The 14,070-nt window shown below is 35.2% G+C and overlaps 1 protein-coding gene across 8 annotated transcripts in view; it reads left to right on the forward strand.

The window, feature by feature from the left end:
• The window catches only part of WDSUB1 (WD repeat, sterile alpha motif and U-box domain containing 1), a 45,076-nt gene that overhangs the window by 12,815 nt on the left and 18,191 nt on the right, over positions 1–14,070 (forward strand). For all 8 annotated transcript variants that reach the window (XM_039237515.1, XM_039237521.1, XM_039237522.1 and 5 more), the window contains 4 exons: positions 8,895–8,928; positions 10,280–10,320; positions 10,404–10,510; positions 11,740–11,919. In XM_039237515.1, the coding sequence (XP_039093446.1) occupies positions 8,895–8,928; positions 10,280–10,320; positions 10,404–10,510; positions 11,740–11,919 (362 nt within the window). The remainder of the gene's footprint in view (positions 1–8,894; positions 8,929–10,279; positions 10,321–10,403; positions 10,511–11,739; positions 11,920–14,070) is intronic.

The raw sequence follows: 14,070 nt of genomic DNA on the forward strand, positions 1-14,070 counted from the left end.
GAATCATGATTCTTCTTTTATTCTTTTAGGTGGTAAATTGTATTGACTTTTCAAATGTTAAACCAACTTTGCTTTGTTGGAATAAACACAGTTTAGTAAGGACTGTTACTATTTTTGTGTATTGCAATAGAGAAATCTGATTCTAATTCTAATGCTTCTTTTAGTTTAATTTGTATTTTTTTCACTGGCTGCTCACAAAATGTTCTCTCTGTGGTTTTTTGCATCTACTTTTTATCTAGATTTGGATTTCTTTTTATTTATTTTGCTTTGGAATTCACTGAGCTTGTTAACTATGTAGAATAATAATTCATCAGTTAAGGGGAAATTCTTATTCATTATCTCTTCAGATATTGCCTCTGCCCTTTCTCTCCTCTAAATCTGGGACCCTAACTGTGAAATATACCTTCTTTATTTATATCTTTTATCCTTTTTTCTGTATTTTTCATTCTCTTATTTCTTGTGCTTTATTCTGAATGGTTTCTCCTTTGCTGATGCTCTCCTTATATAGCTTTATCTGATATGTTATATTAAACTGGTCCATAGATGAATCCTTAATTTTGGTTATTTTACTTTTAATCTTGGAATTTCTGTTTGGCTATTTTATCAGGTCCAGTATGTCACTTTTTATGATTTCTAGTTCTCTGTTGAAAATTTTAATCTTGACTTTTATTTTCCAAAACTTTGTTCTGTAAAGCAGTTCGTTTGGTACACAGTGGTATGATTCTGTTACTCTATATTCTCCTATATGTGTACTTTGGTATATTTTCTCCTTGCTGCCATTGGATTTTCTCAAACTTGCCTGTCTGATTTCACAAGCCATAGAGCTGAAATGTACATTCATGGCTCTTCACAGCAGCTTTTGCTCCAGCCAAGATATTTAAGCTCCTGTCATTCACTTAAAATATTCTGAACTGAACCTGATAGTTCTTTTCCCATATACTCCAATCCTTCCCAAATAATAAGCCAAATAACTAGTTACATTGCTATTATTTTAGATGTGACTCTTTTGTCTCAAAAGATGAAAATAGTTCATAAAGAGAGCATTTATAATAATTCTCCTTTGACCTAGCATTGAAATCATTGGAACGTTAAACAGATAAAGTTGGATTTTCTTCTATTATTTGGGGGGATATATTGTGCATTTCACTTTTGAGACGTCAATTGACAAAATGATGGTATGAAATTCAAGTATTTATGACTCTTTTACATACCCCGGTCTCTGCCAGTTGCAATAGGGCATATAAAAGAAAGTCTATAACAGTGTGCCCTTGAAGATGTTTTAACTCTCCTTCTTGATACTCATAGCAATAACCTAATAATACTGCAAGATCTAACATGCCTTTCTTTGCTTTCTGAATCATGAATGAAGTGTTAAGTGGTATTCAATATAGTTTTTGTGTTACTATTTGTGTTATAAAATGGTATTTTATAGCATAATTCCTTATGTGTATATCAAATATAATTTACATTTTATGTTAACTAAATTATACCTTTTAAGTCATTCTGGATAAATGGAATTTTATGTTGTTAAATACTTTTCGGCATATGGTATTGCTCTAGGTCACATTCAGATATTTTTCTGTATATTGTTAGTTCGTTTGGATAAATATACAGGCAAGTGAATTGTTTGGAAATGTAAAGGATGGTGAAAGATAAACATTTAGTCTTTTAGGAGAATTGGGACATATGTTTTAACCATATTTCATGAGTAGATAAAGAACAAGTTAATTGGTCGATAGATTCCATCTGCAACTGAGAATCATTGGTAAGATGGAATGGATATGCTAAAGAGAGAGTAGGAAAACATGAGTTAGGATAAAAGATATTTAAATACAAGTGGCTACATAGGAAAAATGAATTGACAACAGAATGGGATTATAGGTCAGGTATGCTAAGGAAGTTGAATAGGAAATAGATATGGGGTGACTGTGTAAAAGGCATTATGGAATTTATGCAGATATGGGAGGATTGGGAAACAGGGCATTCCAAGGAGCAGGAAATTCTTGAGTAGATTAAAAGGTATGATAAATGTAAAGATGCCTGAGTGGCTCAGTTGGTTAAGTGTCCAACTCTTGATTTTGGCTTAGGTCATGATCCCAGGGCTGTGGGATCTAGCCCTTGTCGGGCTCTGTGCTGAGTGTGGAGCCTGCTTAAGATTCTCTCTCTTTCTGTCCTTCAGTGTCTCCCCAGCTTGTACTCTCTCTCTTTAAAAATAAAATAAATCTTTAAAAAAAGTATGATAAAAAATAAATGTAAAGAGAAGTAAGGGGAATTGAGACTGGAAAAATAGATTGTAGAGATGAAAGAGACCTAAGATGTTGTTATAACTTTGTATAGATATAGGAAAACGATTGAAACTTTGAAAGCAATTCTAATATGCATCTCCTAGCTATAGGAGATGGGTGTTAAAGGTGAAATAAAGAAATTAAACCATGATTTAGGTCAATGGTTCTCATACTTTTTGGTCTTAGGATTCTTTGACATTCTTAAAAGTTACTGAGGACCTCAAAGAACTTTTGCTTATATGGGTGGTGTGTGTGTGTGTGTGTGTGCGTGTGTGGGCGCACGCGTGTAGATAAATATATGTGAATATGTGTGTATATCTATATCTATATCTATATCTATCTATCTATATATATCTCTCACTATTTACCAAAAATAGAATTGAGAAAATTCTAAAATATTTTTAATTCATTAAAAATATAAACTCATTGCATGTGAACATTTTTTCCTTAGGAAAAATAAAGAGTGGCATCGTTTTACATTTTTAAACATCTCTTCAAAATCTGGGCTAGCAGAAGATACATGGGTTCTCATGTCTGTTTCATAATTCCATTGGCTCTCAGAGCTATGATGGCATCACACATGATGAAGCAAAATATGTAGGAATTTATTCTTTCCATTTTTCTCTCCATCTCTCTTCTAATAATTTTCCTCTAGCCCCTTGGCAGATTTTATCTTTTGTTCTACCCTACTTCTCTTGATCAACCAGGTAAAATAAGCATTATATACATATTAGCTTCTGTTCAGGCAGGAAAGATCAGTCTTCCTAATTCAAATAGGGCTGCCTCTTTCCCTAAATTCTCAGTTCTAATAGGTAGGATTCCTTGGAAACCAGTTTTAAAATGCCCGTCATTGGGGCACCTGGGTGCCTCAGTCGGTTAAGTGTTCAACTTCGGCTCAGGTCATGATCTCACAGCTTGTGGATTCCAGCCCTGCATCGGGCCCTGTGCTGACAGCTTGGATCCTTCAGCCTTCTTCCAGTTCTGTGTCTTGCTCTCTCTGCGCCCCACCCCGGTTTGTGCTCTGTCTCTCTCTGTCTCAAAAATAAATAAACTATAAAAAAAATAAACTTAGAAAAAATGCCCATTGTTGTTAGAGTTCAATAGGTAAATCCCTCTTTTCTTCTTTTTAAAAATGTTTAAAATGTTTATTTTTGAGAAAGAAAGAGCATGAGTAGGGGAGGGGCGGAGGCGGGGGGAGGGAGAGAGAGAGAGAATTCCAAGCAGGCTCTGCACTGAAAGCAGAGCACCCAATGCAGGGCTTAAACTCATGAACTAGGAGATTATGAACTGAACCAAAGTTGGATGCTTAACCTACTGAGCTACTCAGGTGCTCACTCTTTTCTTCTTTTTAAATTTTTAAATGATTTTATTTATTGAGAGAGAGAGCGCGTGCGTGCATAAGTGTGGGAGGGGCAGAGAGAGCGGGAGACACAGAATCTGAAGGAGGCTCCAGGCTCTGAGCTGTCAGCACAGAGCCCAACACGGGGCTTGAACTCACACACCACGAGATCATGACCTGAGCCGAAGTCGGATTCTTGACTGACTGAGCCACCCGGGTACCTCTCTTTTCTTCTTGAGTCAGAAACCAATGACCGAGAACTGCAGGACAGACTGGATGACATTCCTATGGATTTGCAGCTGACTTGCTCACCTGCTCTTGGGTAGCCCCACTGCAGACTTCCCCTGCAGGGGCAGATGAGATAAAAGAGAAAATCTAGAAGGATGGAGCTGAATGGCCCAGTATCTTCCCCCAAACTTTCCAGCCATCTGTCATTCTTTTTTGCTAAGCAGGAGAGGGACAAGAGAGGCCAGGAGCCTTATTCCAGAAAGACTGGGAAGTGTACCCTCTCATCCCAACAAGATGTTTGTTTATATTTTATCTATTTTATAAATGTAAAGGATAGAGTTTTATTGTCATGAATTTGGTGTGGCTTTAACAAACAACCTTCTCTTGCTCAGTAATGACTAGTGTAAGGCTTCAGATCACTCTTCCAAAACAGATCATCTTTTTCCCCTGTATTCTCTTTACGACATTGTTTATAATCCTATAGAACGGGTCAGTACGTTTAGTAGCCTAAAAGTACATGATGGTGATTTATCATTAGATAAATAGATAAAAATAAAATTAGATATTGCATTGCTTGAAATTAGATGTCTTGTGAAAGCTTTAATGAAATATGAATGGCCATGCCATCTGCCTTTTGTGTTTTTCGGCTAAAACCATCAGGATATGTCCCCATTATGAATACATTCAAGGGGGATGATGTTCTAGGAAATAAAATCCAAAAAGTTGAGTTTGGGGATCACATAGAACTGGTTTTCATCCCAGCCCTGCCATTTACTAGCTGTGCAGCCTTGAACAAATTTTAATTCCATATCTTATCTCAACTTCACTTCTCTGAATTATAAGCTAGAGAAAATAACACTTTCCTCCTAAGTTTGTTATGAAGCTTAAATAAGAAAATGCCAGGGATGCCTGGGTGGCTCATTCAGTTGAGTATCTTGACTCTTTAGTTTCTGCTCACATCATGATCTCCTGGTTCATGAGATCAAGCCACATGTTGGGCTCTGCACTGATATGTGGAGCCTGCTTGGGATTCTCTTTCTTCCCCTCCTCTGCTTGTGTGCTTTCTCTCTCTCAAAATAAAACTTAAAAAAAGATGCCGGGAAAGCATTATTTATCTTGGGGGCATAATAATTGTTTATACATGTTCATTAAACATTATATATATTATTTTCTTATGTAATCCAGAACATTGGACAGTTACAAAACATAACATTTTACTTCCTCATTTTCTGATTTCTGCTCTAAGTTTCCACCATTGGCCTATACTGAGGGGCATTAGAAAACAGCTGTTTAAAATAAACCGTGTTTCTTTGAACGAGTTGTTGAGGACTTTGTGTCATAGTATCCTCTCTATAAGAAAATAGTTCTTTCAGGTCTTAGTCTGAAGAATTGATGTCTCTTTTCCAAACTTTGAGTTTGTGTTTCTACATTTTTTTTAATTGCTGAAGAAACTCAGAACCCAACTTGCAGCCCTCCTTTGGCAAGGTAGACTGGATTTTATGACGTATATTGTGAACACTAATCTTAATCTTTATTTCTCTTCCCCGCCTTATCTTTGTATTCTCTTCCTCTCCAGGTGCTTTACATATTTTTTACCTTCTTTTTGCTACATCTTTGTAAGAGGCTGCAAATACTTTCTGAATGAGAAGAAATATAGATAAATACCCCCCTTTTTTTTTTTGACAGAGAGAGCACAATTGGGGGAGGGGCAGAGAGAATCCTGAGCGGGCTCCGTGTTCAGCACGCAGAGTCCAACAAGGGACTTGATTTCATGACCCAGAGATCATGATCTGAGCCAAAATCAAGAGTCAGATGCTTAACTAACTGAGCCACCAGGCACCCCCATAGATAAATACATTTAAAATAAAAATGCTTGCTTTAGTGTAATATAAATCTTTAAACCTTAGGCACACCTTGACCTAAAGAAACATTGGTAACTTCATTTGATTAGGTTGGTCTTTTTTTTTTTTTTGGCCATTGTATAAAGCTAGTTTAGATTAAAATGCTTTGGTGATTTCTGATATGGGTGGTTGTACAACTTCACTGTAATATCACTGATGTTCCATAAGTCTATGATTATATGCTCCCCCATATCAAACACATAACTATATGCATTGTTGCTCTCACCCAGTAACCACCTACATATAATGGACATGTTTGTCTTGTAGTCTGGAGTGAGCAAGGTTGAGGTTTTAGAGTGCCACAAAACTGAAGGAATGCAGTATCAAAAGGCTTGAATACTCATACCTCCTTTATAGGGAAATGTGGAGTTAAAGTGATGGGGCAGATTGTGGTGAAATGTGGTTATGAAAAGTTGGGAAAAGAGTTACATAAAGCAGGCAGGAAATGTATAACCAGGAGTACCAGGCAATTGGACTTCTTGTAAGGTGTTGGTTTAGGTTCAATTTAGGGAATATTTTGAGGTTTCATATTGCCTGACTGATTTCAAAGTATTTTATTTTGTGTCTGTTTACAATGGTTCTTATTCTCCTGGCCTTTCCAACTCAAATCTCAAATATTAGAAACTATTATTTTTTCCTAATCCTAATTTCCTTCCACCAAATCTAATCAGCTATCAAATCCTATTGTATCTTTCTTTGAATCCCATTAGTCAAATTAGAGGCTATAGGAGATGAGTTGACAATCTTTTTTGTTTTCCTAAGCTCACAGATCTTCATTCATAATTTCCATTCTTCTTGTTTGGATTCATTAGACTCTTAGGAGATCTTCACGTTTGGCTTTTTGCTTCTCAGATTCTTTTTTTTTTTTTTTTTAACCTCAATAGCAAGTGCCTTCATGGCTGGCTATCTGTTGACTACAGGATTGTTTAAATTTCTTGGGTGCTTTGTATATTTGTTCTAGTCTACATTTTGGCCTTACTTCATGCTATTCTCATACGTGGACTCTTGCTTGATGTCCTTATTTCTGTCTTCCATATATATGATGCTCATAAAGATTACTAATGATGGTCCAGCTTTTCAAATGCTATAGTATTAGGATGAGTCTGTTTTAATTGCACTATGTGTAGTCTAAGAAGGTGGAATTTCCTTTTAGTTTTCTTTTTTAGGATGCTCAGAAGTAACAGAGTTTTCCCTAATTTTATATATTCTGATCATCATACCTTGTACCTTGAGGAATTTAGGACTAAGAGTATCCACAAATTATGTTTAGCATATATGTACTCAAATAGTGTTAGCTTCTAATATTTTCACTGTTTTTTGGCTGGAACTTAACATTTAATTCTGTAACTGTTTTTGATAACCAGAATATATTCACATGCTTTCCACTTTCTTGTATTTTATTTTACATTTGAACATTTAAAGTGTTAATTCCTATTTTGAACTTGTAACAAAGATTCTGATGTCAAAATCCATCCTCTACCCTGGATAACTGCACTAAACAAGGAATTTTAAGCCCTCCAGTAGGTATGACTCCTGTGGCCTCTTATCCACTATCTTTTAATAATAATAAGTACAAATATTATTAAAGTTGTACAGACATTAGTAACACTTGTATTGTTGTATTATCCTACCTGGTAGCATATTTCATGGTGGCATAAAGACTTTTTAAAGAGGGAAGAAAACTATGCAGAAACACATTTATCTATTGTTAATTGTGTACTTTGTTATAATATTTGCATTTTTCTTTGTTTGGTTATTTTTACCAGCAGAATAATCCCAGATGGCTGTTTTTAATTCTACACTATTAAAAGAAACCTTGCAGAGTTCATACCAAGTTTAGAATTAGTTTTCAGAAATGAGTCACAAGATGTACGTATGTGTGTGCGTGTGTGTGTGTGTGTGTAGAGAGATTAGTAATTAAGTCATGGCCATATTAGTGATAAAGAACAATGATGTCTGAAACAAAAGCCGAGTAACAAGTATAGTTTATCCTGGAACAACATGTGTTTGAACTGCATGGCTTTACTTATATGCAGATTTTTTGGGGGTACGGTACAGTATTTTCTCTTAAGATTTTCTTAACATTTTATTTTCTCTAGCTTTACTGTAAGAATACATATACATACACAATATGTGTTAATCAACCCTTTGTTGTTGGTAAGCCTTCCAGTCAACAGGAGGCTCAGTAGTAGTTAAGTTTTTGAAGAGTCTAAAGTTATACGTGGACTTTTTTTTTAGTGAGATTTGAATTGTCCTATAGCATCACTTTTAACAAGAATATTTTGGTGATTCGTGCATGTATTCATGAATATATTCATATAGATAGAGAGACATTTGCATATATTTTTATTTTAAAAAAATTTTTAATTTAAATTCTAATTAGAAATTAACATATATGATAATATTGGTTTCAGGTATAGAATTCAGTGATTCAGCACTTACATATAACACCCAGTACTCATCACAAGTGCCCTCCTTGATACCCGTCACCTATTTAGCCCATCCCCTGCCCACTTCTCTCCATCAATCCTCAGTTTGTTCTCCATAGTTGTCTTTTATGGTTTGCTTCTTCTCCCTCCCATTCCCTCCCCCTCGTCTGTCTGTCTCTCTCTCTCTGTCTTTTTCCCTATGTTCATCTATTTTGTTTCTTAAATTCCATATATGGGTAAAATCCTATGGTATTTGTCTTTTTCATACATAGATTTTCAACTGTATGGGGAAAAGAATCAATGCCTCTAAACCTTTCATTGTTTGAGGGTCAGTTATAAATAGCTTTCCCTTGTAATGGTTTCTCCCTTTGAGATATTAACTTGATAGGGATTGTGTCTTATTTATACATGTGTATCATAAATAGCATATATACATATATGTCATAAATGCTTACTCTGTTTATGGCTAAATGGTATAAATAGCATATGCTAGTATTTAATAAAGTTTATAATTTTCTGAAAAATTTTATATGTGGCATGTAGTTTTTTGAGTAAGAGTTCATACATATGAACAAAAAGCCTGCATTCTAAATGCTTGTATATCAGTATCTCAGCCTTTTCTAAAAAAGTTATTTAAATGACTAAAAAATATTAATAAGCACTACTTTGTTTTTATGGAACTTCTCACCTATAATTTTCTTTTCTTTTAAAGATCAGTGGATAAATCTGTCATAGTGTATGATATTGTAAGTATTTCAAAATCTTGTGTGTGTGATATATGCAAATTATGTTTAGCTACTGAACTTCAAGTTTAGTTAGGCAAGACAGATAAATACTTTTTTTTCTGATTAGAGTGCCTAAGAATATACATTCTCAAAAGTGCTAAGATAGTTATGCAAGTTATTGGTTCTGGGACAGGTCCTTAAATATTGCAGTATAATTTTAAGATGGATAGATGTCTTAAGATAGATGATTAATCTGATCAAAGAACATACAGATTTAAAGGGCACCTGTATCCAAAAAAATGACTTCAAATTGATTATTCTTAAACTTTTATACCAGGTTTCCATAACAGCAAAGAATGAATATTTACCCCAGGGTTGTGGACAGGTGTGCTTTGAGTGGCCTGCCACTGGTAGAGTTCTGGCTGGGCTTAGAGACTGATAGAAAGAAGAGTAGGTTTTAACACACTTGGGAAAATGGCAGTTTTTGGTAGATCCATATGAATAAAGACCAAGTTGCATGAGTATGAAGAAAAATGAACATTTTACATATAGTGAAGATGTGGTTGATGAAAATATTCTTCAGGAGAAATGCGTGTTGAATGGAGACTTATAATGATTGAGTTCAGGCTGCAGCTGTGCTACCAAATGATACAGAAATGTAAATCATCAAAGTGTAGTGGGTCAATCAAGGAATCTAAACCAGTCCTCCACATGGGAGCTCAAATTGCTGAGAGCCCTGGCAGGAGATGGGAAAGAATACAAACTAGGTGAAGTAGATCCTGAATGTTTCTCAACAAATTTTCTTAAGATTTTATATTCATAAAAATAGCTGTAACACTAAACTTTCTCCATAAAATATGTATATGACTCTCAGTTAAACATAGCTAATTATACACTTGAAACTAATATAACACTGTTAATTATACTTCACTTTTTAAAATTAATAAATACATCTAGATGCTAGACAGCCAGCTAAGTGTACTCAAAATCTAAGTGACTAATTTCTCTTCTCCTGCAATGGGTACAAGTCAAATGCCATAGCAAAAATAAGAGGTCATTTCATTTAATAGATGTTTAGGTTACTGTTAGTAAATTCAAATAAATCAGCAGAAGCCCAGAATCTATTATATTAAAAATTTGTAGGAAGGTGGTCAGCAGACAACAGTGCTAATTACTGAGAGTGAAGTAACTACTTGATAAAAATATTAGTTATAGAGGCTGTTCTCTTTTCACTGGGTAAGGTTTCAACTTACATTAGTGACTAATTACAATAAAATGCTTAGAGTGTATAAACTATTTATGTCAAATGAGCCTTTATCAGTAACTTTACTCCTGCCTGAGTAATTATAAAGCTGTTTTTATTGTTTTTCAGAATACTGAGAATGTACTTCACACATTGACTCAGCATACCAGGTCTGAACTTAATCTCATTTTGTGTTAACATAATAAAAAAAAAATTAGTCTAAAGATATATAATAGTTGTTTTTATTAACTAGGTATGTCACAACTTGTGCCTTTGCACCCAATATCCTTTTACTTGCTACTGGTTCAATGGACAAAACAGTGAACATCTGGCAATTTGATCTGGAAACACCTTGCCAAGGTTAGTAAGGGCATCATATTTAACTCAGTTCAATCCCATTCACCATCAAATTAAAAATCCCATAATTTTGAGCCACCTCGGTGGCTCAGTCGGTTCAGCATCCAACTTCAGCTTAGGTCATGATCTCATAGTTCACAAGTTCAAGGTCTGAGTTTGGCTCAGTGCTGACAGCTCAGACCCTGGAGCCTGCTTCAGATTCTATGTCTCCTTCTCTCTGTCTGCCCCCTCCCTTGCTCACACACTGTCTTTCACTCTCAAAATTAAAATAAACATTAAAAAAAATTTAGGTCACATAATTTTTAACAAATTATTCACTTTGTTTCTTTCTCAATATGAAGTGTTTATCCGAATTTAAAATTTTTTTGATGTTTTTATTTATTTTTGAGAGAGAGAGAACAACACAACATGAGCAGGGAAGGGGCAGAGAGAGAGGGAGACACAGAATCTGAAGCAGGCTCCAGGCTCTAAACTATCAGCTTAGAGCCCGACATGGGGCTCAAACCCACAAACCATGAGATGGTGACCTGAACTAAAGTCGGTCGCTCAACCAACTGAGCCACCCTGGTGCCCCTATATCTAAATTTAATATAATTTTAAAATAATTTTAGAGAAGCCAGTGTTTCAAGTAGTTTATATATGTTAAAGCTGTTAGTAAATCCTTCTGGGAGCACTTTTCATGGATATCATACCTCCCACAGTTTCGTAAACTATTTGTACTGCATACTGTTTTTTCAGATAAATATAGCCTGAGAACAAAATAGAAGCAAAGTTTTATTTTGTTCGTTTTATTTTTTGGCCTCATCAAGCAATATTGACACATAATTTAGGTGTTTTACTTTTATCACTGTCAGACTTAACCAAATAGTGGTGCTGATATGCAGATAGTAGAGCAAATAGTGTACTTTTGCTGATTCAAATTTTATACAATAAAAAGTTTGTTTTTCTAGACTGAACAGTTCCAAAGGAGTAGTATTTAATGTAGCATGAAATAATATTTTAACTATACAAAGTGTTATTTGATATTTTGAAATTTCTTAAAAGGATGTTAAAATAGTAAAACACAGATTTAAGGAAATTTTATTTACTTTTTAATTCTCACTGAGAATATTCATAAAGGCAGTACTTTCCTTCATTGTTATTTTAACTGCCTTTTTTTTTTCTTTTTTTTTTTAACTGCCTTTTTGTTTGTGGGTTTTTTGGTTGTTTTTTTTTGTTTTTGTTTTTTTAAGCAAGGAGCACAGAAGAGGAGACAAAGCAATTTCCTGAAGACTGGTCAGAGGATGATGTCTCCGTGTGGCTTTGTGCACAAGGTTTAAATGACCTTGTTGGTATTTTCAAAATGAATAACATTGATGGAAGAGAACTGTTGAATCTCACCAAGGAAAGTCTGGCTGATGATTTGAAAATTGGTAAGATTAGTGGAAGATGGGCATTCTTAAAAGCGACTTTTAATAATTTACTCTGAAATTGGTTTTAGTCGTATTAATGCTTTCCTCTTACTATTCTGGCACAGTAATTATGCCGGTATATTTCTTCATAGAAAAGGATTATGTAGGATAGACTACGGAAAAGAAATGTGGTATGTCTTTAAGTAACTGAAACCACCACGTAGCTAATGTTCAAAATGTATATATTTTAGAAATTGAGATATAATTCACATGATAAAACTCATCCTTTTATAAGTATACAATGCGGTAATTTTTAGCATATCCACAGAGTTGTACAGCCATCACCACTGTCTAATTCCACAACATTTTCATCCCTTCAAATAGAAACCCCATGCCCATGCTCGGGTCACTCCTCTTTCCCTTTCTCTATAGCTCCTGGCAACTAATCTGCATTTTGTCTCTAAGGATTTGCCTCTTTTTGACATTTCATAGAAATGGAATCATACAATATGTCGCCTTTTCTGGCTTATCACGTCTTCAGAGTTCATCCATGCTGTAGCATGTATTAATACTTCATTTCTTCTTATGACGAATATTTCATGGTGTCAATTTATCACTTTTTGCTTTTTATCAATGGATTGAATTAGATTGTTTCCATTTTTGGCTATTGTGAATAATACTGCTCTGAATATTTGTGTACACACTTTTTTGTTGTAATCTGTTTGCAGTTTTCGTGGGTGTATAATCAGGAGTGGAATTGGTGGTAGTGACTCTGTGCTTATATTTGAGGAACTGCCAGACTATTTCCAAAGCAGCTGTGCTATTTTATGTTCTCACCAGCTATAAGAATTTCTAGTTTCTTTTTTTTTTTTTTAATGTTCTTTAATGTCTATTTTTGAGAGAGACAGACAGACAGACAGTGTGAGCAGGAGAGGGGCAAAGAGAAAGGGAGACACAGAATCTGAAGCAGGCTCCAGGCTCTGGCTGTAAGCACAGTGCCCGATATGGGGGTATGAATCTGTGAACTAGAGATCATGACCTGAGCTGAAATAGACACTTAACCAGCTGAGCCACCCAGGTGCCCCAAGAATTTCGATTTCTCCACATCCTCATCAACACTTGTTTTTGTAATTATAGCCATCCTAGTGGTTTCTCATTATGGTTTCAATATACATTTCCGGTTACTGGTGATGTTGAACATCTTTCCATGTGCTTGTTAGCAGTTTGTAGCTCTTCTTTATGGAAATATCTGTCAAGATCCTTTGGCCAGTTTAAAAACTGAGTTATTTGTCTTTTTATTGTTTTTTATATACATTTGGATATGAGGCTCTTATCAGATACATGATTTGAAAATATTCTCTCCCTTTCTGTGGATTAGCCTTATACTTGGTTGATAGTATCCTTTGAAGCACAGAAATTTTGAAATTTTGATGAAGTGCAATTTTTTTTTTCCTATTGTTACTTATGCTGTATCAGCACAGTGCCTGTCATGGGGCTCAAACTCTTGAACCTCGAGATCATGACCTGAGCTGAAGTCAGACCATCAACTGACTGAGTGGCCACTCAGGTGCCCCAAGCGCTCAGGGGCTCATGATCTCATAGTTTGTGAGTTTGAGCCCTGCATCAGGTTCTGAGCTGACAGTGTAGAGCCTGCTTCGGATTCTGTCTCCCTCTCTCTCTGCCCTTTCCCCACTTGTGTTCTCTTAAAAATAAACATTAGAAACCAATTTTGATAGGGATTATATTGAATCTGTGAATTAATTTGGGGATTATTGTCATCTTAACAATATTAAGTTTTCCGGTCCATAAGCACAGGACATTTTTCAGTTTATTCAGGTCTTCTTAATTTCTTTTAACAGTGCTTTGTCATTTTCAGTATGCAAGTCATCTTTCCTTAAGTGTGTAATTCGGTGGTCTTTATATATTGATAGAGTTTTATAACCATCAACAACACTGTCTAATTTCAGAACATTTTTATCCCCTCAAAAGAGCCCTATTCTCTCTCCCTAGCCTCTGGCCCAACCACTAATGCACTCTATGTCTTTATGGATTTGCGTGTTTTGGATATTTCTTGTAAGTGGAACCATACAGTAGGTGACCTTTGTATCTGGCTTCTTCTCTGTAACACAGTGCTGTCAAGGTTCATCCATGTTTTGTATGTGTAAGTATTTC

The sequence above is a fragment of the Hyaena hyaena genome, unplaced genomic scaffold (genome assembly GCF_003009895.1).
Source record: "Hyaena hyaena isolate Hyena2069 unplaced genomic scaffold, ASM300989v1 scaffold_126, whole genome shotgun sequence".
NCBI classification, from domain to species: Eukaryota; Metazoa; Chordata; class Mammalia; order Carnivora; family Hyaenidae; genus Hyaena; species Hyaena hyaena.